The sequence below is a fragment of the Microcaecilia unicolor genome, chromosome 3 (genome assembly GCF_901765095.1).
Source record: "Microcaecilia unicolor chromosome 3, aMicUni1.1, whole genome shotgun sequence".
NCBI lineage: Eukaryota > Metazoa > Chordata > Amphibia > Gymnophiona > Siphonopidae > Microcaecilia > Microcaecilia unicolor.
The window spans coordinates 482,416,961-482,443,268 of NC_044033.1; the positions used below are offsets into that span (position 1 = coordinate 482,416,961).

Consider the following 26,308-nt stretch of genomic DNA (forward strand, 5'->3'; position numbering starts at 1 on the left):
AAATCCTGCAACCATTAAAGCTGCCCATGGTAGATGATATCAAAAGACTACTTTTAAAGCCAACTCCAGTCATGGTGCATCACATCCTTTATCTGCACGTACTTTGATACCATGCGTCACAGCCAGCATTCGTTTTGGGATTTGATCAAATTCAAAACTTTACTGATATTTATGTTTGAAGTGAATTGGACATAAGGTGGTCTGACCTTAAACCTAATGATCCACTGTTTTGAAGGAAAAATACAAACATAAATTAAGCAATTTTTGACAAATCTTTAAGAAGAGACAGCATACAATCATGTAAAAACTGCTTTATTGCTTACAGTTTCTACAGTGCATTTTAATAAATATTGATCCCCAAGACAGAACCAGCTTTTCTATGACAAAGACAAGAGAGGTCTACATCCAGACATTACTGTTTTTAGTCCTAGAGCTGAAAACTTGGGACGTGGAATCACTTCTACTTCTTAGGCATTGAAGCCATGAAGAGTTCATAAAGAGCGTAGCCTGTTCCTATACAAGGAAAGGAGACAAACAAAGGTAAATGCATTTGCTAATGCTTCACCAAGCAGTATGAGTATGCAAAATGGCATGATGTGATAACTGTAGACAATGTTTATGTTAGCTTTTACTACATATGTCCACTAGCTAACTGGAGGTCCGTTATTCTTCTAAACAATGTGCAATAAAGGGACAATGCATACACAGGATAAGATCAAGGATCCAATATTTTTCACACAAAGGGCATGCATCAAAATCACTTCAACATGCATCTAAGAGACTCTGCATTTATAAAGCGATTTGCTTCAAAAACATTTGATGGATTGCCAAAACCTGTCGTTTCTCTCTCTATAACATTAGCAAAATCCGTCCCTTCATCTCTGAGCACTCTGCCAGAACCCTTATCCACACTCTTTATCACCTCTCGTCTTGATTATTGTAACCTGCTTCTCACCGGCCTCCCTCTTAGCCATCTCTCTCCTCTTCAATCAGTCCAAAACTCTGCTGCGCGACTCATCTTCCGCCAAAGTCGCTATGCTCACATTAGCCCCCTCCTTAAGTCACTTCACTGGCTCCCTATCCGTTTCCGTATTCAGTTCAAGCTTCTCTTATTGGCCTATAAGTGTATTCACTCTGCCGCGCCCCAGTACCTCTCCACTCTCGTCTCTCCCTACACCCCCCCCCCCCCCCCGAGTACTCCGTTCTGTAGATAAATCTCTCTTATCCGTCCCCTTCTCCTCTACTGCCAATTCTAGACTCCGTTCCTTTTGTCTTGCTGCACCTCACGCCTGGAATAGACTTCCCGAGCCCGTGCGTCTAGTCCCGTCCTTGGCCGTTTTCAAGTCCAAACTTAAAGCCCACCTCTTTACCACTGCTTTTGACTCCTAACCACTACTCACTTGCCCTGTCCTTTATCCTCACCTATTTATTCCCTTACCCTTAATCGTTCTGTTTACCTGTCTTATCTAGATTGTAAGCTCTTGAGCAGGGACTGTCTTTTTGTGTATGGTGTACAGCGCTACATACAGCGCTGCATATGCCTTGTAGCGCTATAGAAATGATAAGTAGTAATAGTAGTGGTTAAAATAATCATTTGTTTTATCCTGATTCTCTTGAATACACTGTAAGCTCTATGAAGAAGGGATTATCCCTCACATGTATGTTTACTAGTAGTAATATTCAATTTGTTTCTTATTTAACTGTCTGAGCTCAAATTTGAAAGTGGTCACATAAAAGCATACCAGACTTCCTACTCTCTGGGATCCTAACCTCTCTCACCGAGGTTTACAGTAGGGGATGGATGGGGTTGAGGCATCAGACCTATTCACATTACTTCCTACCATTTTTAATCCAATTTATTTTGCTCCTAGCTTAAACTTTAAACAGCCAGTCTCTGGCAGAGGGCCATGAATGGCTTATTCCAGATGATATTGGCAGAAGGGGTAATGATTTAGTACTCAACTGTGTGGGACTCAAAGGGCCATACCTTGATAAAGCAACGGTATGCAGCCCTGAATTCAAGCCTTTTGAGATTTAAAGGAAAGAAGGTTTACATAACCCATTATAAAATAAGTTTAATATACTTTTTGATTCACTAGAAGACAAATGTATAAGATTTTTTATCTAAAGTTTTTTCAGAAAAAAATCTATAAAACAGTTTTTGTAAGGTATTCCTCATTAAGACCAATGACGAGAAAGGTAGCAATTTTTGCCAGAGAAAATTTTAGCGGTGTACCGGCAATAAACAGAGTACCGTCTCTGAAGGTCTGAAGATACCTTGTTTGTGAAGTATTAAATTTGTTATAACAGTAATCAAATTGATATATTTTGTGTTATTCCAGAACCCACCATCTTTATATCTGATACCATATGTTGTGACTGAATAATAGCTGAGATGCCTGCCCCCTTCCTAGGAGCAGAACCACCAGACATTGCTAATACTACAATAGTGCCAACTGTCTTGTCTGCTGAATCACAGAAGTTTTTGATACAGTCATAGGGTGTCTGGAAAATCAGTCTGCTGAATTTTATTCAACAGCTTTAAAAGCCAGTAATCGGAAAACATATACTTTAGCTCGCACCAAAGCTGAAATGGAAAATTTAAAATGCCTTGAATCTCTACATATCATAAGTAGAAAGAGTAGGTACACTCTTCATTTTAAACTTTAATTACTATTTCATTGCTTCCCATTATTCAGATTACTTTCTATACATAGTATGACAAACAGCTAGCTTAAATAACAGCCCTCCACAATTGCTCTCATTAGTTTGCTAAATGTGAGCCACTTAAACTAGCTTATAAGCAGGACAAATAGGAAGCTGCTGAAGCCTAAGTACTCAGGGCCACTGTTCCACAGGGAATTAGGGTGCCTGAAATAGCTCCCTTGCCGCTAAAGCACATTGTTTATACTGAAGTCCTAAAGCAGTGCAGCAGACACAAACAGGGAGCACCTAAGCTAGTATGGAACAGCTCCCTACCACTGATCTGTAATGAAGACAGGAGGATGTCACTGGAGCCTCCCATTGCTGGACTGCACGGAAGAAAATAAGTTGCAGCTGCCCTAGAAATAGAGATGCCATCATGGATACAGGATAAATGAACAATGAAGAGGGAGAACATTCAGAGAGAGGAGGAAGGATACTGAAGAAAAAAAACAAAACAAAACTGAAAAACAGGGGTCAGACTATGGCATGCATGTGAGGTAAGTGTAAGTTGGCACCTCACTTTAGTAGAGCTTGAGCATTTTGTGTGTCAATAGTAAGATTTTGGTAGCATTTTTTGAAGGTAGCACTATAAATATGAAAATGATTGTAAAACTTACCCACAACAGTTAGACCCATGGTGACTCTATACAGTATGGCATCCCCTACGCCTCCTTTTAGGTAAACTGGAAGACCATTATCTTCCTAAGCAAAAAGAAATACCTTAAATAAGGATTATATCAGCGCAACTAAAACTTCTATGACAATCCCTTACAGGATTTCCTCTATTCTGAAATGACCAATTATCACTGCCAAGGAAACTGGTAATTATCAAACTGAAATACGCAACTCAAGCAGCAAAGCAATAGGCAGAGACACATGTCAGCTATAGGTCTGACCTCTTAGTATTATACAGGGTTCAAGTGTTTTAGGTTGTGTTTTCTTACTTGCTTACATATGATTCAGCAGGGCTCAATAAATTCTGGGCACCGCCATGGCCATGGTGCGCAATATTTTTGTATCCCCCTTTTTCTTCTTGTTACTGCAGGGCTGAAATACAACTGGAGAGTAGCACACTACAGTGTAACAGGGACTTTCATCTGCACCATGCAGCAAGTACATGAACTCCCACACTAACTTTAGACCATGAGATTTGTGTAGGAGTTCGTGCACAATGCAGTTCAAACTCCCCGAGGCTTAGGGCTGACAAGAAAGCTCCTGTTTTGTAGCAGAAGCAGCCTTAGCAGACAGAACGGTGGGAGAGAGACGCTAGCTGAAGGGAATGGCTGGTGGCCCAGATGGATGCCTGAAGAGTAGCCAACTAGACAAAAGGGGACAAGAGAGACCGCTGGGGAATAGGGAAGAACAAAGAGGGAGAGTGCTGGGGAAGGTTTGAAAAAGACTGAGTGAGGACAGGATGGAGGAACTGGAGAGACTTTCAGGAAGAGCACCATCTCAAGTATAGAATTGCTCTGTGAAAACATGGCCAATTTTCTTTAAACCTTTATAGTATGTGTTCTGTAGTCACAAATACATGCTATATACATGTTAATGGTTATATATTTTTACTTTTACATAAGAATTTTACATGGCCTGTCTCTATAAGGACACTGGCTTCATTATAGAACCACTCTTCCCTTATACCTACCTCCACCTTTGCCTTCTTTGACAGCAAAAGTGGGGGGGGGGGGGGGGGGGGGGGGGAGGGGGCTCTCCCAACTGCTTCCCAAATGTAAAGTCACTTAACAATTGCTCCAAGGACAGAGACTTAGAGATCGGTTACACAGCCTGTGCCACCAACCCTGGAGCAAGCATTACCTGAAAAATTTCCAGATGTTTTCTACAGAGTATGTGAGGTAAGAATACAGTACAATAAGCTAGAAGGTACTTACCTGTAGCAGGTGTTCTCCGAGGACAGCAGGCCTTATATTCTCACACGCGGGTAACGCGGCACCGTGTTGCCCGGTGCGGAGCTTCTAACAAGCTAAACAAGCTAAAAACACAGCTTTGTGGCACGCGAGACACACTCCACAGCACATGAACAAGTGCCTTCTCTCCCTCGTTCTGCGGCTAGAATGTCAGCTCTTGGTTCTGGGAGGAAGGCTTGAACCTTCTGCGTATCAAGCAGTGCTCCAAATGACCTCCAATCCAGGTTGAAGATGGGACTTGGGGTAGTTTATAACTAACACTAGTAGCTCTAACAACCAAATCGTCCTCTGCAAGGACTCCCAAGCACCATCCTCAGACGTGCTCTTCACCAGCCAATCGTCGAGATAAGGGAACACATGCACACCCAGACTGTGTAGCAAAGCTACAATTACTGCAAGGCATTTGGTAAAGACCCTGGGGGTGCTGATGCAAGGCCAAAAGGCAACACACGGTACTGGGAGTGATGCGTTCCCAGCCAAAACAGAAGAAACTTCCGGTGGGCTGGAAGTATCGGGATGTGTGTATATGTGTTCTTTGAATCCAGAGAGCATAGCCAATTGTGTTTCTGAATCTTGGGAAGAAGGGTGCCCAGGGAAACCATCCTGAACTTTTTTTTTTTACCACAAATTTGTTCAGGGCCCTTAGGTCTAGGATGAGACGCACATCCCCTGACTTCTTTGGATGAGGAAGTACCTGGAATAGAATCCCCACCCATTTTCCCCTGGTGGAATGGGTTCAACCACATGGGCCTTCAGAAATGTGGAGAGTTCCTCTGCAAGTAACTTCTTCTGCTGAGGAGTTGAAGTAATGAGCTCTCAGGGGACAATCTGGAGGTTTTTGAAGCCAATTCAGGGCATATCCGAGACAGACTATCTGAAGAACCCATCAGTCAGAGGTTATAAGGGCCAGCTTTTGTAGAAAATAATCAGCCTCCTTCCTACTGGAAGGCTGGTCGATATGGACACTGACAGCGGCTATGCTCTCCTGGAGCCAGTCAAAAGCTCGCCCCTTGCTTTTACTGGGGAGCAGCAGAGGCCTTAGGCGCATGCTGTTGATGAGAATGAGCTGACTGGGGTTGAGCCATACCTATGCATCTGTGGGTAGTAGACATCCTTCCCCAACTTACTAAATTACCTCCTGGATGAGAAGGCAGGTGCAGAACATGTCTGGTGGGAAATAGAAACGATGGTATCAGTATGTTTCTTGATTTGGTCAGCGACCTCCTCAACCTACTCTCCAAAAATGTTATCCCTTAGCACAAGGTATCCGCCAACCTCTGCTGAACAGAATGTTCCAAGTCAGAAATACGCAGCCATGAGAGTCTGCGCACTGCTATACTCTGAGCAGAGATCCTGGATGCCATGTCAAAAGTATCATAGGGACCCCTGGCCAAGAACATACGACATGCCTTCTGCTGCTTGGCCAACTGGCGTATCGACTCTGCCTGCTCTGGAGGGAGAGATTCCACCATCCAGCAACCCAAACTAACGCTAGTAAAGAGCTGGTAAGACTGAATATGGGACAAGAGCATTGAAGACTAGAACATCTTCCTCTCAAGAGTCCAAGGTTCTAGCTGCTCTGCCTGGGGGCACCAAGGCATAGTCCCTAATACTCTTGACCCTTTTGAGAGCATATTCCACCACCATGGAATTGTTAGGCAACTGAGGCCTACTAAAACCAGGTGTACTGTGGATCCGGTACTGGGTGTCAATCTTCTTGGGCATGACAGGGACCGACAGAGGGGACTTCCAGTTTCGATTGAGGACTTCACTGAGTACCTTGTGGAGCGGGACAGTCACAGCCGCCCTAGGACAGGCTCCACCTTAACCGGGATGGAATCAGGCTGCTGACGCTTACTTTTTAAAAAAAGTTGATAGAGCAGCTTTTAAACTAAAATGGGAGGAAAAGCAGACAGTTATCCAGGAGCTCACAGTTCGGTGTGGAGTATCCTTGAAGGATACTACTTCAACAGGACATTTAGGGAATTCAAGTAGAAAGGTTTCAACAATGCTGAAAGTAAGCCAGGTGTGTTTAATAAGAGTAGAATATACATTATCCCCTTCAACATCTAAGCAGCTTGTAGTTCAAAGGGAAAAAAAACACAATTTGAAGTGCCTGTATACAAATGCTAGAAGCCTAAAAAATAAGATGGGAGAGTTAAAATATCAAGAAGATCAAAACACATGAAGTCCACACACACTGTAAACAATGCAGCAATACATTCTCCTCAGTACTACTATCCCCCGTAACTTCAACAAACTTAAACCTAAATTTTACAGGTAATAAACATTAAGCCCGAAAGTTCTCCTGCTAATGTTCTGTTGCCCTACCAGTATCCGTTGTTCTTCTAGTGTTCAATCGTTTTTCCACATTGTTTTACTCCCCTTAACGATACCTGGACCTTGTTCTAACTTAACTCCTCAAAATGTAACCATAATTGTGTTGTAACAAATTGTACTTCCATCATTACAATGTATTGTAAGCCACATTGAGCCCGCAAATAGGTGGGAAAACGTGGGATACAAATGCAATAAAATAAAAATAATAAATAAATGAGATAGATATAATAGGCATCTCAGAGACTTGGTGGAAAGAGGACAATCAATGGGACACTGTGTTAACAGGGTACAAATTGTATTGCAATGATACAGAGGATTAAATTGGGGGAAGGGGGTTGCGCTATACGTTAAAGAGGAAATCGAGTTAAATAAAATAAACATTTCACATGACAGAGCTAGCAGCACGGAATCATTATGGATAGAAATTCCATGTGTGAAAGGAAGGAATATTCTTGTAGGGCTACTACCATCCGCCGGAACAGAACGAACAGAGATGAAGAAATGTTTACAGAAATTAGGAAAGCTGGAACATTGGGCAATGCTATAATAATGGGTGATTTCAATTACCCTGATATTGACTAGATAAATGTTACATCAGGGGGTGCCAGGGAGATAAAATTTCTAGATGTAATGAACGACTGCTTCCAGGAACCGACGAGAGTGGGAGCCATTTTGGATGTGGTCCTTGATGGCATACAGGGCATAGTGTGAGAGATGGTGGTGTTGGGTCCCCTGGGAAACAGTGATAACATGATCAAGTTGGAACTACTATCTGGGATGAACATGCAAAGGAAATCTACTGTAGCCGCATTTAATTTTCGAAAGGGCAAATATAATAAAATGAGGAAAATGGTTAAAAAGAAACAAAGGATCAGCTGCAAAGGTTAGGACACTAAATCAGGTGTGAACTTCCATGTTATTCAAAATACCATCTTGGAAGCCCAGTCCAGATGCATTCCACGTATTTGCAAAGGTGGAAAGAAGAGAAAATGACAGCCAGCATGGTTAAAAGGTGAAGTAAAAGAGGCCATTACAGTCAAAATATTGTCCTTCAAAGAATGGAAAAAGGACCCAAATGAAGAAAATAAGAAGCAACATGAGCACTGGCAAGTCAGATGCAAAGCACAAATAAAGAAGGCTAAAAGAGAATATGAAGAGAAACTTGCCGCAGAGGCTAAAACTCACAGTAACAACTTTTTCAGGTACATCAGAAGCAGAAAGCCTATGAGGGAATCCGTGAGACCATCAGATTATGAAGGAGCAAAAGGAACGCTCAGGGAGGACAAGGCCACAGCAGAGAAACTTAATAAATTCTTTGCTTCTATCTTTACGGAAGAAGATGTAAGAGATCTGCCTGTATTGGAAATAATTTTCGAAGGGTGATGATGCAGAGAAACTGAAAGACATCTGGATGAACCTGGAAGACATACTGAGCCAAACTGTCAAATTTAAGAATCACCTGGACCGGATGGCATACATCCAAAAGGTACTCAAAGAACTTGCATGAAATTGCTGATCTGCTGTTAGTAATATGTAACACGTTGTTAAAATCGTCTGTAGCACCTGAAGATTGGAGGGTGGCCAATGTAACATCGATTTTTTAAAAAGGTTCAAGGGATGATCCAGGAAATTACAGACTGGTAAGACTGACGGTGCTGGGCAAAATAGTGGAAACTATTATAAAGAATTACAGAACACGTAGACAAATATGGTTTAATGGGACAGTCAGAATGGGTTCAGCCAAGGAAGTCTTGCCTCACCAATCTGCTTCTTTTCTCTGAAGGCGTGAATAGGTGAGCCAGTTGATGTAATGTATCAGGATTTTCAGAAAGCTTTTGATAAAGTTCCTCATGAGAGACTCCTTGAGAAAATCAGAGTCATGAGGTAAGAGGCAAGGTTCTGGTGTGGATTAGGAATTCGTTATTGGGACAGAAAACAGAGGGTAGGGTTAAATGGTCATTTCTCTCAATGGAGGAGTGTGGAGTACCGCAGGGATCTATACTAGGACCTGTGTTATTTAATATATTTAGAAATGATATGGAAATTAGAATGACAAGTGAGGTGATCAAATTTGCAGATGATATAAAACTATTCAAGGTTGTTAAAACACGTGCGGACTGTGAAATATTGCAGGAAATTGGCATCCAGATGGCAGATGAAATTTAATGTGGACAAATGCAAGGTGACGCAACTTGGAAAGAATAATCCGAATGATACCTGATCCTAGGGTCCACCTTTGGGGGGGGGGGGGGGGTCAGGGCTCAACAAAAACAGCTAGGTGTCACTGTAGATAATACTCTGAAATCTTCTACTCAGTGGACGGCAGCAGCCTAAAAAAGCAAACAGGATGCTAGGAATTATTAGGAAAAGGATGGTGAATAAGACGAAAAATACTATAATGCCTTTGTATCGCTCAATGGTGCGTCCACACCTCGAGTATTAGATTCAGTTCTGGTCACCGTATCTCAAAAAAGATATAGCGGAATTAGAAAAGGTTTAAAGAAGAGCGACCAAAATGATAAAGGGGATGGAACTCCTCTCGTATGAGGAAAGACTAAAGAGATTAGGGATCTGCAGCTTGGAAAGAGACGGATGATGGGAGAGATGATTTATTTATTTGTTGCATTTGTACCCCACATTTTCCCACCTATTTGCAGGCTCAATGTGGCTTACATGATACCATGATGGCAATCGCCAGTTCCGGTATGAGAAATACAGAGTGGTTATTGCATTAAGGATCAAAGAGTGATGGGGTACATTGGGTAGTCAGGAGGAAGGGTTAAGTTTTGTCCAGTTCTTGTTTGAGTTTCGTTGTATTGTGTGGTTCCGGTATTTAGGTTAGGTCATTATGGTATGCCTTTTTGAACAAATTGGTTTTTAATAATTTCCGAAAGATTGTTAGGTCATGCTTTGTTTTCATAATTTTTGGTACTGAGTTCCATAGTTGTGTGCTTATGTAGGAGAAGCTGGATGCATAAGTTGATTTGTATTTTAGTCCTTTGCAGCTTGGGTAGTGGAGATTTAGGTATGTACATGATGTCATTGAAGTATTGCGTGATGGTTGGTAGAACTATGAGGTCTGCCATGTAGGTCGGGGCCTCGCCATTAAGGATTTTGTGAACCAGGGTGCAGATTTTGAACGTAATTCGTTCTTTGACTGGGAGGCAATGTAGATTTTCAGGTAGGGGTTTGGCGCTTTCATATCTCGTTTTTCCATATACGAGTCTGGATGTGGTGTTTTGGGCCGTTTGTAGTTTTCTTAATAATTTATTCTTTGCATCCGGCATATATTGCATTGCAGTAGTCTAGGTGACTTACCACCAATGATTGTACTTTGGTACATTTCCCTCGGGAAGAAAGGTTTTACTCGTTTGAGTTTCCACATTGAGTGGAACATTTTCTTTGTTGTAATTTTCGCAGTGAAATCAAATGGCTCGATGGTGCCAGAAAAAGAGGCAAGGCACAGAGAAAAAAAGAGACGGAAAAACACAACAGGAGTCAAGACCTAAAACGCAAACCTACTGACCGGAAAATAAAGGAAATTTAAAAAAAGACAAAATTACTTTAAAATATTAAGGGAAGAGGGAAAAGGGGACCCGAAGAAGGGCAGAAGAAAAAGAAATCTTCCTGAAAATATCCAAGGCACCAAAAAAGCCCTTTGACCGGGCGTGTGAAGATACTAGAAAAAAAAAAAAAAAAAACACACACACACAGCGCCTCTCTTTGCAGCAGTAAAAAAGAACTACGGGAGATGCGCCGTCATGGCGGCCGAGAAGGTACTCATGAATGTACTGTGAAGCATGTTTCGTGCTCCACAAAGCTCCGTTTTGAGCTTGTTAGAAGCTCCGGACCAGGCAATGCGGCGCCGCGTTACCCACTTGTGAAAATAAATAGGCCCGCTTGTCCTCAGAGAAGGAACAGTTCCCTAAAGGGAAAGAGAAAGCTGTATGATTCTTTGAGCAATTATCACCAGGCCTTGACAATTTTTCATTAGATCTAGGAGCAGGTAGCTAAGACCTCTCTCACTTCTCCCTGTCCACCCCTCCAACATTGTCCCCAGGGAGGTGAGGGAAGGTGAAGGAAGAAGGATGGGATGGAATCTCCTATTTTTCCCTATCATGTGTCTGTAAGCAAAGAAACTTTAGGAAATCAGTCTACAAAGATAACTCTACAAATCACTGGCAGAAGCCACCAATCTCCCTTCTGAAAGCTGGCTGTCAGCTGTGACAATTTCACCTTGACAGTGAAGCAAAGAGGCAATTCATTTTGTTTCACATATCACCACGGCCTGGGATCCCAGCAATCTCTCTTGCTTTCTCATATCATAATCTTCTCCCACAGCCTTCACCCAATCTCTCTTACACTCCATCCAACAAGGGGAGGGAGGAACTTTGTCAGCATAACTATTTTCCCTTTCAGTTATCACCTTTTGTTAAAGAAAAATCTACATTAGAAAAGAGAAAAAAAATGAGAGGCTGGTAATAAACATTAAACAAACAAAAAAATAAAACCCCACCAGTATTAATTTTACCAAATTTAAGTTTATTAAAAATTTGTTATCCTGTCCATAAATAATTATCTAAGCAGCTTACAATCTAATTATAGGGTAGAAGTAGGAGCTCCAGCGGTAATCAATTCCTGCCGAGCACACCCCCAGCGCTAGAAAATTAAAAAATATTTTCTAGCACCGGAAGTGGCAGTGTGAGTTGAACTACTATCGGACAAATCACATAAGAACATAAGCATTGCCATACTGCGACAGACCGAAGGTCCATCCAGCCCAGCATCCTGTTTCCAACAGTGGCCAAACCAGGTTACAAGTACCTGATACGATCCCAAAACAGTGCAATACATTTTATGCTTCTTATCCTAGAAATAAGCAATGGATTTTCCAGAAGTCCATCTTAATAATGGCTTATGGACTTTTTAGGAAGTTACCAAAACCTATTTAAACCCCGCTAAACTAACTGCTTTTACCACATTCTCTGGCAATGAATTCCAGAGTTGAGTGAAGAAATATTTTCTGTGATTTGTTTAAAAATTTACTACTTTGTAGCTTCATTCTGTGCCCCCCTAGTCCAAGTATTTTGGGAAAGAGTAAACAAGTGATTCACATCTACCCATTCCATACCACTCATTTTATAGACCTCTATTAAACCTCCCCTCAGACATTTTTTCTACAAGCTGAAGAGCCCTAGCCGTTTTAGCCTTTCCTCATAGGGAAGATGACCTAGCTCCTTTATCATTTTTGTCGCTCTTCTCTGTACCTTTTCTAATTCCACTGTATCTTTTTTGAGATGCGGTGACCAGAACTGAACACAGTATTCAAGGTGCAGTCGCATCATAGAGCGATATAAAGGTAGTTAAGTACATTTGTGCTGATGTGTGCTGAGGCTGTTCCTCCTTCAGTATTTAAAATTAATACTTAAGAGTTTTTGTATTTGGGTGTTAGAAAAAAAACACAACTATATAAGGTACTAGACTAAAAACCCCAAACCAGCAGAAAATATCAACCATAACATTAATTTAATAATTCCAATCCCAAATTTCCCCCATCTCCAAAACCCCCTTTATCACTTTACAAAATCTAAAAGTTGTCTGTTTACTGAACCAAATCAGTGCAACTACACTTTGATGTACATTTGTCATTCAATTCCTGTACTTTGCTGCTTCACACATTACTTAAACATTATCGAGATTAAAAAAAAAAAAGAAAAAGAAACTAGAGCTGGGATCAACCTGGATGCTTTAACTCTGCAATTTCAAATCAAATATCAGTCATTGTAAACCAGTGCCAACATATACAAGGCTATCACCTTTCTTTACTTTCTGACATGTTTACCTGAAAAAGCTTCTGCTTTTCTGGAACCCTGTTTTTAAAAAGCCTTGGAGAACCAGTGATGAAAGTCCTCTGGGGAATTTGCCGAAGAGCCTTAAGAAAAATAACCAGAAAATGGCTGAATATTAAAAAATAAGGTATTCAACACACACACACATATACATATATATATATATCCCTTCCCCAATTTACCCCCTTTTGATATGTGGAACACACAATGAAAGAAAAAAAAATATGGTCCAATCTGCTCATCCATTAGTCTTCCCCCCACCCCCTTTGCTCTATTCTCAGCGCTTGTCCCATGTCTTCATGAATTCTTAACATTTTCATTTATACAGTCACAGCAAACAGTTGTGACATAATCAACATGATATATTATAATAAAGAAATACTGAAAAAGTCTATTCATCCACAAAAAAAGAAAAAGGAGGAAATAGAAAAACAAGACATATAATATATAGATATTCGAAAGAATTTGAAATTCTATAGGAAAGGAGAGAAGCAATGTCATGACAGAGCTGCAGTGCCCTCCAGGGCACCTGTACCTGCGGCTCCACCCCTCCTCCATACAGAAAAGACTTATGGGAAGGCTTCCTTAAAGAAATAAGTTTTCAAGTCAGTTTTAAATGTTGGTAAAGAATCCCATAATCTTAGGGATAAGGGGAGGACATTCCAAAGACTGGGCCTACTACAAAATGAAAAATTGCACCATCTCCATTTTGGGTCTGAGACCTTACCGCAAACCACTGACCTAGCGATAAGGTCTCACACGGTAACCGGACAGTAATGGTCTACGCGCGTCAAATGCCACTTGACACGCACAGCTATCACGTACCAGAAAATAAAAAATATTTTTCAGACATGCCAAAATTGAAATTACCACAAGGTCCATGCGGTAACCAGATGGTAACTCCAATTTGGCACACGTAGGCGCCTACGTGGCTTAGTAATAGGGCCCCTTAGTATTTTCAGTGTGGGAATCAAGGGTATGACTGTACCTTGAAAGAGCAGTGGTGAACCTAAAGTGGAAGGGTCTTACTTTTCAAGGGATTCAGAGCCATTTTATTGGTAGATAACCATGATGCTATAAAGCTTATTGAAAGTTTGGACAGCAGAAGGGCTCGCAGGATCTAAACTAGTAACTATCTGGATGTCGTCAGCATATACCAATGGATTGAGACCCTGAGACACTATCAGAGTCAATAATGGTGCCAAGTAGTAAAAAGAAGCAGGGCCAATATGGATGCCTGTGGTATTCCACAAGATAGGGAATAGTTTGTTGAGAGGTTGGCACCATATGAGTTCTATTTTCAAGATATGAGCAGAACCAGGTCAAGGCATTCCTCTGGATCCCTACAGCACTAAGGAAATGTAAGAGAATAGCATTATTGACCAGGATGAACCCCAATGTTAGGTCTGAAAACGAACAAGAATTGTACTGCCTTGATCCAGATGGCGTAAAATGAATGTAGTGACACCTAATAGAGAGGTTTCTGATATTTATTTATTATTACATTTATATCCCACATTTTCCCACCTATTTGCGGGCAAAAGCCTGTTTGGTGCAGATGATCATTTTGTTCCATGTAGTCTTGTAACTGAGAAAAAAAAACATTTTTTTGCAATCTTGGATACAAGGGAAGATTTGCAATATGCTGATAACTGGTAAGGTGTTGTGATCTTAGTTTCAAATCTTTAATCTCTGGCATGATGTGAGTGATCTTCCATAAAGTAGATACATGGACTGTTTGAAGACTTGCTGTAACCATGGAATGGACAAGGGACAACAGAGTGGATGCATAACAGACTAAAACAGAAGGAATGGGACACTTAACCCAGATATCACAACTTGAACTCACTATTACAGCAAGGGTTTCATACCCCAATACTAGGTTCTTCTCTAGACAAAATAAATTCCAAAAATTGTTTGGGTTAAAAAAAACCCCACATTTTACCCACATGAGTTAACACACAAGAATAAGGAAATCATAACACAAAAGTAAGGCCATGGGCTAAAGCTCTCGGCCTAAGTGTCAGGAATTCCTGGCACCTATTCTAAATCATTTGAGACTAATCAGGAAAATACCTGTACTCTTGATCCCAAGAACAGTTCCCCCATATTGCAGAGATACAAACATAAAACTGTTACGGTCCAGTTCCAATGCGAATATTTGTTACATTTGTATCCCACATTTTCCCACCTATTTGCAGGCTCAATGTGGCTTACATTGTACAGTAAAGGCGTACGCCATCTCCGGTAGAGAAACAAATACAAGGAATTGATGTAGTCGGATAAGGTTCATGTGTTAGAGACACACTGGGAATCATAGAGAGGAAGAGTTATGTATAGTCTATTACGAGCTTTGATTTCATTGTTTTGCAGGGTTTAGGCACTTAGGTTGGGTCGCAGGGGTATGCCTTTCTGAAAAGGTTGATTTCACTTTCAAAGTGGTCCTTCGAGTGACGATTCCAAGAATTCTGTTAAATTCATCCCAGGAGAAGCAGCAGCTACTTATGGATCTACAGGAGCCGATGGTTTACTTGAAGATAAATAACAGGCTCTCACTATAGGTGATAATACTTCTGAGGTCCTTTTCAATATCTGTTAAGTACTTCCGCACCATATCCACAGGAGCAATGGGTGGAGATTTAGGAGTGCTGCCTTCATGAATTCTGATACTGACCTTGTCTCTACCACCTCCACAAAGCGGCTGTTACATAAGTACATAAGTATTGCCACAATGGGACAGACAAAAGGTCCATCAAGCCCAGTATCCTGTTTCCAACAGTGGCCAATCCAGGTCACAAATACCCGGCAAGATCCCAGAAAAGCTCGATACATTTTATGATGCTTATCCCAGAAATAAGCAGCAGATTTTCCCAAGTCAATTTAATAATGGTCTATGGACTTTTCCTTTAGGAAGCCGTCCAGACATTTTTTAAACCCCGCTAAGCTATTTCTACTTCTGCTCCATTTCTACAAAGAAATATTTCCTGAGATTACTCCTGAATCTGTCACCTTTCATCCTCATTCTATAACTCCTGGGGGAATTCTGTGCCGAATTTGAGATTTTGCTTAGAAGGCTTTTTTTTGTTTTGTTTTTAAGAGTGCTTAGTGAAAGCCAATCACAACCATAAATACAAGCACCTAAACAACAAGAGTACAATACGCTGTATGATTGCAAAATACTAAACAAGGAGCAATATATTAAGATACACCTCAAGCAATCAAGTCTGGCCAAAGCATAAAGGAGTAAAAATACACAAAAATAAACTTCTAATCATTTTTCAGTATAAAACAGATATATCCTCTTCCCCCCCCCCCCCCAAAAATAAATCCCCAGCCCAAACACCACCCAACCTACCCCTATACAATCTCTTAACCTTCACCCACCTGCAAAGTCAGTGAACAAGAAACAGAACTAAAAAGGAAAAGTATCCACATAAGACAGATGCAGAGTCAATAGGAGCAGTGTGTCAAAAAAGGCTCCCAAATCCTTGTCACTTAAAAAAAATATTATATAGCATTTGTATCCCACATGTTCCCACCTATTTGCAGGCTGAATGTGGCTTACATTTTCCACAATGGTGATCACCAATTCCGGAAGAGAAATACATATTTAAGGTGAAGGAGACAGAGAGGATTAGGTATACAGTTACAGAAAGTGCATATTCATAATCAGAAATAAAGGTGTTGGATTAATTTCAATCGTGAATAGATTAACTTGGACAATCAGGAATATTAAACTTCAATCTTATTGATTAGTATGGACAATAAATAAAATGATGTCAAAGAGCAACCAAGCGCTCCATATCACAAATGCACCACAGTTTAGTAATCCATTTCACCAAGGAAGGCACTGTTGACTCTTCCAATGGCTGGCCAGTCAACTGTGCTGCACTTAAGGCATGCCGGACCAGCAAGGACTAGTTTCTGGCCATCTTCAAATCTAGGCTAAAAACCCACCTTTTTGAAGCTGCTTTTAACTCCTAACCCCTATTTACTTGTTCAGTACTCATGTCTGTTTTATAATTCTCACCTTAAGTATTTTCGTTATCCCTTGTCTGTCCTGATTAGATTATAAACTCTGTCAAGCAGGGACTGTCTCTTACATGTTCAAGTGTACAGTGCAAAGCACATCTAATAATGCTACAGAAATGATAAGTAGTAGCAGTGATGAGTTCAGCATTTCTTAAGTCCCTCCTGGAAAATGTGGCATTTTCCTCCCCTCTCTCTCCCTTCCTCAACAGATCCAGCACCTCTGTCTCCTCCCCTCCCCGTCCCCCACAGGTCTTTCCAGTGTCTCTCCCCTGCACCTCCCAGGTCCTGAGACGTGCCTTTGCCACAAGCAACAGCGGCAGTGATTCAAGCAAGCGACTTCTGCCTGCACTCGGGGCCTTCACCTCAACTTCCTGTTGCAGCGCAGGAAGGCCCCAAATGCAGGCAGAAGCCACTGACTTGAATCACTGCATCTGTCACTTTTCAGCAAAGGTATGTTTCAGGACTCAGGAAGTGCATGGGAAAGGGAGAGACATTGGATGGACAGCGACCGGGGGGGGGGGGGGGGGGGGGGGGGCAAGACAGAGACAACTGCACTGGGAAGGTGGAAGATGCCAAAGTGACTCAGCATCAGAGACAAAAAAATCCGGCTTCTCTACTGCCGGTTTTGAGGGTCTGCCAGAAGCCAACTTAGCCACTGAAAACCAGTTCATTGGCAACCCTGATTTATATTATTATTATTATATATTCTGGCTTGAATTTTATTTGGGTAATTCTAAAGAATTTCCAGGCTCTGTTGAGTATAATGAAGATGCAGTGTTTTAATCAAACTTGTGGCATGCAGAAGGTAGTTTTGATGAGAAAGAAACTTGCAGCGATCGTTAAGTACGAGTACTGGTCAGCTTATAGCGTTAGTAGGGAAATATTACAATGAAATCTATATATAAGAAAATAATTTGAAAAATATATTGCTCTTGATGGGAAAATTAGGTTCTTACCTTGATAATTTTCTTTCCTTTAGTCACAGCAGATGAATCCATTAACTGATGGGTTGTATCCGCCTACCAGCAGGTGGCAATAGAGAATACTGAAAGCACATGGTGTTCCTGGACGCCCAGCCCCCTTTGCCTTCAGTATATGAAATTTCCAAAGCAGAGTGAATAAGAAAGGCAAAATAACAAACTTTCCTCACAGAGAACAAACGCCCCTAAACCACAGCAATAACCAAAGGAGGGACGTTATCAACCTTCTGCAATAAAAACAGCATGTAGTAACTCTGATAGCTTGTCTTCAAGTACTCCTGATGAGGCACAATGTCTGTATGCAACATCTGTACAAAAATTAAAGTCAGACAGGGAGGGATCATGGATTCATCTGCTGTGACTAAAGGAAAGAAAATTATCCAGGTAAGAACCTAATTTTCCCTTCCTTGAATCCATTAACTGATGGGATGTACCAAAGCACTCCCTAAGTAGGGTGGGAACAGGCAACTCCGCAAGCAAGCACTTGCGCTCCAAAATGCTGCACATATTTCAAAGCGACCCCTCCCTCCACCGGGAGAGTAGTCTTTTTAGTCACAGCCGTGACTAACGCATCCACTTTAGGCATCCCAAAGAGGGCCAACTGACTTTTACTCAGAGGGTAAAGGTGACACATAGCCCTGGCCACCTTCAAGGGATCATCAGGGTCAGACCATTGAGCTGAAATAAGCTCTTGGATGGAAGCATGCACGGGAAAAGCCCGAGCAGGCTTCTTAGTACTAGCCATCCTAGGATTAATAGAAGAGGCAGCGCCCTCGTCAGGATCTTCAATACAAAGGGCCTGTAAGGCATCAGAAATGAGAGCTGGCAGCTCGTTGAGGTGGAAAATCTGAACCGCTTTAGGGTCATCCTGTGGCAAGCAGCCACCCTTGTCTGGATCATCAGTCCGTGAGGGCCTGCCAGACCCCTCAGACTCCCCGAAAATAGACCACGGAGGAGAACAGGGTGAAGAGTCCCCCTCAGACGGGGTATTCACTCATCTACGCTTAGCGTCAGCCAAAAGCTCGGGGGAAGAAATAAAGTCTCCAGCAGACGCTGGGCTATCAAGAACTGGAGGCAACCCAGTCCGCAAGGAATTGTCAGGAGCCTCAGGCAGTGCTCTTGTTAACATATGTATCAGCAGCACAAATTCAGGGGAGAAAAACACCCTGCGCATCTGCCCCCACATTGGGGGAAGTGGAGGCAATAGCTCCTCTAGAAACCTCGAAACGAGGCATCCCCCTGCACTCAGACCCCTCCGCAACCGCGAGGGTTGAGTCACGTGGCGCCTCAAAGATGGCACCCGCTGCCAACTCCATCGGGCGGGAAGAATCACCGCCCACCATGCTCATGCCAGCATTAGCATCTAGGCAGCATGTGCTGCAAAGCCCCACTGCTGATCTGCGTTTCCCACAGTGGGCGCAGCATTTAACCCCTTCAGCAGCCATCAAAAACAGAAAACAAAATGGCGCCTTCACGCAAAAACTTACCCCGCACCGAGCGCTGTCAGCGGGAACCTCCCTAGAGGAGCTGGGCACCACTCTCACCTCAGGAGACATAGTCAAATGAGCTTCGGTCAAGCTGCACCGAACCAGGAACTCTGGAGAAAGCCTCAGACATCGCCAAGCTGAGAAAGCGAGCCTCTCTCTCTTTTTTTTTTTTTTTTTTACTGTGAGGAAAGTTAGAGGCAGGCAGTCACAAAGGAACTCCGGGAGGAGGGGGAATGGGGTAAGGCAGGGACAGGGAAAACCAAGTATGCCTTTAAAGTGGGCACCACCAGGCACAACACCCCCTGCTCTACTGGCAAAGCACAGGAGCCACCCCAGGCAGAAATCCAGGAGCTGAGAAAGCAGCGTCCACATCTGCTGGGAGATAGAGATATACTGAAGGCAGAGGGGGCTGGGCGTCCAGGAACACCATGTGCTTTCAGTGTTCTCTATCTCCACCTGCTGGTAAGCGGATACAACCCATCAGTTAATGGATTCATCTGCTGTTGATGACAAGGAATGTAATTTTTCAGAGCATATAGTTCTCGCATTCAGTAACATCAATGGGCTTTTTTATTCTAGATTGTGCATCAGGCTGCTATAATATCCATGTGGACCAGTGTCTAGACTCCTTTACTCTATTTTAGTAAGGATCCATGTCAAACTTGTCCTTAATCAGTTTTATAACTAAGTACAAAACAGGAAACATCTCAATGCTACTTTCTCTCACTACTTGTACACAGTTTAGGTAAGCATAAAAACAAGTAATCGTTATTATTATTACACATTCTCCCAAAGTTTCAGTCTCAGAGAATATTTAACTACATCTACATTGACTTTGGAACCTAAACAAGATAGACTTGTTGAGAAGTTCTTGTTAAAAATGGGTCAGCCAGTTGTCAACCTGTGCTTGCAGTTCCTGGGACTGGAGAGTAACCTCCTGTGACTGCAAGCTCTGACAATTCCCAGAGGGTCTCATTGGTTCACATTCAGACAACCAATCTTTAGTTTTCAGTTTCAGTCTCAGCTTTGGCAGCACCAGGAGATAAGCTTCAGCTGCATTTTCGGTTATGGATCAAAGTGTTTAGACAGTTTCAGTCTGCCTCTATTTCACAGAAATAAATAATTAGTAGTTATACCAATTGCTGTTACTGGGGCCCAGATGCACTAAGCCCTTCCCTTACCGATCCCCAGCTGCTGCTTACCGATTTTGTAAACAACAGGCATGCATGAAAGAAATTGCATGCAAATGAGCTGCTCGCTGTTAGCACATTTGCATGTGATCTCCTTCCACCCAGTTGGTCAGCTGAGCATGCGCAAAGTAGCCAAGCATTAAGAGTGGCTGCTCTGAACATGTCACAGACGGCTTCGTACACACAGACAAGCTGCGTGTATAATAGCCATCTACAGCACTTGCCTGCCTTGATGTGCCTGCCTGCCCACCAATCAATGCATTTAGCTAACATTGGTGTCAGTTAAACACGCTGTGATTGGTGAGAGAGACCAGGGCTGTGTAAATTGGTCGGGAAACGAAAAAAAATGTTTTCTGTCGGACTCCAATTCGATTTCAAACTGGACCGTTAAAAAAAATGAGAAATCACTTTCTTGAAGAGACGGGCTTCTTGAAAAGATGGGCACAAGGGAGATTTCCAGTGGGCACTGAGCAAGCTGTGTGTATAATAACCATCTACAGCACTTGCCTGCCTGCCTGCCTGCCAATCACATTGTGTTTAGCTGACACTGGTGAGAGGGGTTGGGAAACTTAAAAAAAAAATGTTTTCTGATTCTAATTCAAACCGGACCTTTAAAAAAAAAAAATGAGAAATCACTTTCTTGAAGAGACAGGCACAAGGGAGATTTCCAATGGGCACAGAGCAGCTCCTGAAGATCAGCTTCCTTGCACCAGCAGTCCAGCCAGGGATTAACCAGAGCTGCAGACCTCCCATTTGACCTTCCACGGTAAAGGTAGGAACTGCTTTTGTGCATGGGGTCGGAAAACAGCTGTGCATCGCCTTGCATGCACATTATAATAGTAATTAGCTCATTATAATAGCTTTGCATTCCACTTTCGTTATCTGCTACCGTGACAGGAAAATGGCTCGGAAAATCCCTTTGTACATCTCTCGTTTTACTATTTGTTCGCTAAAGGCAAACGGTAAAAGACGGATACAGCAGGATCCTCGGGATCCTCCCGGATTCGATTTAAAAACCTTTAAAAGTTAATTTTTTTCTTTGCCCAGTTGTTTACATAAGGACATTTTACATATATCCTCAAAAAAAAATGTTTTTAGAAGACAGCTGATGTATTTAACGCTGAGGATTATTCTCCCGAGATCCTTCTATTTCCTTACCAATCTTGTCCTCCTTAAAAGTTGCGATCCTCCGTGCGACGGTAACATTACGTCACAGGAGGGCGTAACTTAGCGGATCGGGCGTTCTCAAGCTTTAAAATAAGGTTTAATGACAGAAGGAGCGCTTGTTTGTTTTCACGGCCGCTACTGCTTACAGTATGCAGCGATCACCAGCCATAACCCAGCGGCCCTTCTGATCGAACATACACCACGATCCGGGTGTATGCGGCCCTTCTGATTCAACATACACCAGGATCCGGGTGTATGCGGCCTTTCTGATCCCAATTACACCAGGATCCGGGTGTATGCGGCCCTTTTGATCGAACATACACCAGGATCCGGGTGTATGCGGCCTTTCTGATCCCAATTACACCAGGATCCGGGTGTATGTGGCCCTTCTGATGAGAAACAGAGCTGAATCTAGGGGTATGCTGCCCCTCAGACAACGAATACAGCTGGATTTAGGTGTGAGCAGCCCTTCCAGAAAGTTTTGGACATACGCAAAGAGAGTTTCTGCTGTGTCTAGCAGGTATTATTTACTATGTAAGCCGCATTGAACCTGCTATGTGTGGGAAAGCGTGGGGTACAAATGTAATTAATAATAATAATAAATGACATTTTGCCAAATTTTAAAAAATGACACACGGAGGCATATTTTCAAAGCACTTAGACTTACAAAAGTCCATTGTAACCTATGGAACTTTGTAAGTCTAAGTGCTTTGAAAATGAGCCCCATAGGCATTAAAACTTTTGCAAGTATTTTTATAGAGGACTATCTTTATTATCATCATGAAGAAAAAAAGCAGGCATCTAGCGCTTCAATGAAAACCACAATACAGTATACTTGAAATAAAGCAGCTTCTGCAGTAATGACAAATATATTTTGAAAATAACCCTCCCCCCTTCACAGAACCTTGAAAATTCCACCAGCCCCCCACAACTGCACTTAGATCTTCTCCCCCCCCACCCCCTAACAAGAGAGAATGCAAATCTACTTTGCTATTGTTTTTGACAAACTGAAGATGGCTGCTGTAGGGGGGGGGGGGGCGGCTTCAAATTTATAGTCATACTGTCTCCTGTAGACCAGATAAGCTTATCCCATGTCTCCTCATTTATTCTCAAGGAAATAAGAGTTTTCAGCTTTGGCACAGTACAAGACATCACAAGAACAAAATATAAGAAACCCACTGGACTGCATTTGGGGCTTCTAGCCCATTTAGTTATGTTTAAACAAAAAAGATTTGCATGAAACAAAATATTTATTTTTATTTGGAGTTATAAAACCACTTGCCCCTGAAACATGTTCCAAAACGTGTATCTAAAAGGCAAACTTCTACTTCTACAAAACAGATAAGTACATAAGTACATAAGTAGTGCCATACTGGGAAAGACCAAAGGTCCATCTAGCCCAGCATCCTGTCACCGACAGTGGCCAATCCAGGTCAAGGGCACCTGGCACGCTCCCCAAACGTAAAAACATTCCAGACAAGTTATACCTAAAAATGCGGAATTTTTCCAAGTCCATTTAATAGCGGTCTATGGACTTGTCCTTTAGGAATCTATCTAACCCCTTTTTAAACTCCATAAGTACATAAGTGATTTCATGTGCCTCAATGAAAGGAGAGTTTAATTCTACTTCCATTTAATTTCAATATAGCTAAACGTGCTGTGATTGGCTCAGGGACCTCCAGGTCTCTCAGCTTTGTGAAGCACTGCCAAAAAAGACGTTTTTATTATTTGGGGGGGGGGGGGGGGGCGGCCAAAATAGGCGTTTTTTTTGGATGGGCGTCCTCAACTGCACTGTCCTCTGGATCGTGGTGCATTGGAGGGGGTGAGCAGCACAGCGTCTTCGGGGGGGGGGGGGGGGGGGGGGGGGGGGATGACGGCCAAAACAGACATTTTTATTAATGCACTAATGAGCACTTGGACTTTTTTTCACCGATTTTTTTTTTAACTTTTGTAGCAGTTTTTCAATCCCGCACAGACCTCTCGTTAGATTTTCCAGCGTTAAGGCAATCAGACAAGGTTAGTACATCTCATTACAATAGGGTTTCTACACAATTTGCTCATCTGCATTCTGTTTTCGTTAGCTGCTACCGTCGTGGGAAAAAAGTCTTTACTGCATGCCAGGGTTTACTACTTGTTCGTTAAGTTTAGTGCATCTGGCCCATAATACCTTATCGCTTAAATAATTCAAGATGTAGGTAAATCTCTACCTTCTTGAATATGTGAGCGCGGGACGTGCAGAACTGCCAGTCACAAGATTAACCTTTGTTACGTCACAACACATGAAGGCTGAACAATACGCGTAGCTTTTGAATCACTAACATACAGTGTTGCCAGGTGGGCGGTTTTACGCAACCCACCGCGGGAAATTTTTGCCCGCGGTGGGTCGCGGTTTTTTGGGCTTCTTTTTTTTCTTTTCCGCGGTTTTCAGGCGGTTTTTTCGGCCGCGGGGGCGGGGTTAGTGACGTTTTGGGCGGGGCCGATGACGGCGGGGTTGATGGCGGGGGTGGGGGTGTCAGGGGCGGGGGTGTCAGGGGCGGGGTTTGAGTTTGGCCGGGTTTTGGGCTGTTTTTAGGCTGGATTGGGTGGGAAAAAAATTTTCCACCTGGCAACCCTGCTAACATACAGAAACGAAACTCGTTAATATATGACGGCTGCTGAAGACAGCAAAGGCCCATGTAGTTTGTTTCCCAAACACATAACAAATCCTATTTTCATTTTGTACCTGCCAAGTCAATGAACTCTTAAGCATAACCCAAAGCAAGGAACCAAGGTAAACTTTTCTTTGTTCAAGAGCTGTCAAAGCTGCTCCGTACTTCAGAGAGTGTCAGAAACCCTTTCCCCTAGTGAACATCAAGAAGCGGCCTCCAGCAGCCCGTTCCCAATTCCTCGGTGTTTTTTCTCTCTCGCCCGCCCCTGGGATCGATAACCCTCAAGGGCGCCCAAGGAAACCTCCCTGGGGGGGCGGGATTAACTCAAGCGGAAGCTCTAGCTGAGTAAAAGCTCTCCAAATCCCGAAGAGCGAAGCCGGAGTGGGCACGGTGGGGGTGAGAATCCACTTCCAACATTCCACCTGAAAGTGACAGTTACTCTCCACAGTCCAACGTCCACGCGCGCATACAAACACATACACACAGGCCAACGGCTCTAGGGAGTACACAGCGACTCGTGCCCTCCTTCGCTTCCAGACGCCCCTTCTCACATTCTCCCCTTTTATCGGGTAGCCACTGCGGTCTTTATGTCTCACCAGCACGGAGCGCAGCATCCTGACTCCCCTCCGCGAGGGATCTTCTACCACCTCTTGACTGAGCTGAGCACGAAGCAAGGACACACACAACCACAAACCGGAAACAGAAATGCCCGGCTCACTTGACCCTATCGTCACACCGACGCAAGGAGGTTCAATAATCAGGAGGCGAAGTGACGTCAACGCGTTGAAACCAATTAGGATCATCTCTCTGTTTCCAGTCCCCCGTGCGCCGTCATCCGGTACACTCAAAACAAAGCAAGCAAAACCTACGAGCTGCTTCATTCTCGTTTTTTTTTTTATTGTTGGTGGCATTTTATTTAATCTCACTTATATTTTTAAGATGACTTGTGCAGCATACGGATGTACACAGTGGAAGTATTGGTTTCATCGGTTAGAGAGTACTAATTTGGTCTATATTTTAAATCATTGCGTCATTTGGAGGGGCTGGCTGTAGGGGGGACTGTGTATTCGTGCAAAGATCATGTTTTACCTATTAAGGGCCACCAAAACAGACATCATGTTTTGAAAATCAGGTGCTTTAACGATCAGACTTACTATTTATAAATTCAATCTAAAAAAAACATTAATTAGCTTGAAACTGGGAGCATTTAACATCTGTTTTTTCCTGTGCTTACATCAAAAGAAAAAGATGGTGTGTGGGAACTTGCCCCTTTTTTTTGTTTTGTGGAATGCAGTGGTATATTATAAAAATGCACTTGCTTGTGTATTTATTGATTGATTGTATTACTCTTTCATGCAGAAGTTCTGTCCAGAGGCAGTCTAAATGTGCCAACATTTTCCAGTTCAGCACACAATTAGCCACCAAGTTCATACAAAGCTAATTATGCAGACCAGCCAATCTCCTGCACTCCCGCCAAAGCGGGAAAGTCTCCCGCTGAAACACGTAGCGCTAGCTTCCTCTTCTATTTCTGGCCACTGCTACTTCTCCTGTTGAGCAGCAGCAGCAGTGAAAAAAAAAAAAAAGAGCTAACAAAAAAATTTTTTTTTAAAGCAAGCGCTGCACCGCAAGCAGCCTTCAGGCATTGTCTGTCTGCCTGCGGTGCCGCGCTTTTTAAAAAAATATTTTTTGCTAGCTCCTTTTTTTTTTTTGGTCACGCCGCTGCTGCTCAACAGGAGAAGCAGCAGTGGCCAGGAAAGGAAGATCGGGTGGAAGGAGGAGCGGGAGGCAGGAGGTAAAATAGAGTGGGGAGAGAAGGAGGGGAGATGGAGAAAGAGAAAAGCGGCTGGTGATAAGGATGGGGAGAAAGGGAGGATCCTGGCCAAGATCAGAAAGAGGGAAGATGCTGGAAGGAAGGGTAGGGAGAGAAACAGAAGAGACATTGAAGGATGGGGAGAAAGAGGGGGGAATGATGGGGGGGGGGGGG

The 26,308-nt window shown here is 42.8% G+C and overlaps 1 protein-coding gene across 1 annotated transcript; it reads right to left on the reverse strand.

Annotated features, from left to right (window-relative positions):
• Positions 1-294: 294 nt before the first annotated feature.
• Positions 295-25,045, reverse strand: LOC115467246 (cytochrome c oxidase subunit 7A2, mitochondrial). Its single transcript, XM_030199050.1, has 4 exons — positions 24,921-25,045; positions 12,814-12,903; positions 3,324-3,408; positions 295-513 (listed from the first exon to the last, which is right to left on the reverse strand). Exons 1-4 carry the CDS (start codon positions 24,936-24,938, stop codon positions 461-463), a joined length of 246 nt encoding a protein of 81 aa, XP_030054910.1. The 5' UTR covers positions 24,939-25,045; the 3' UTR covers positions 295-460.
• Positions 25,046-26,308: the final 1,263 nt, after the last annotated feature.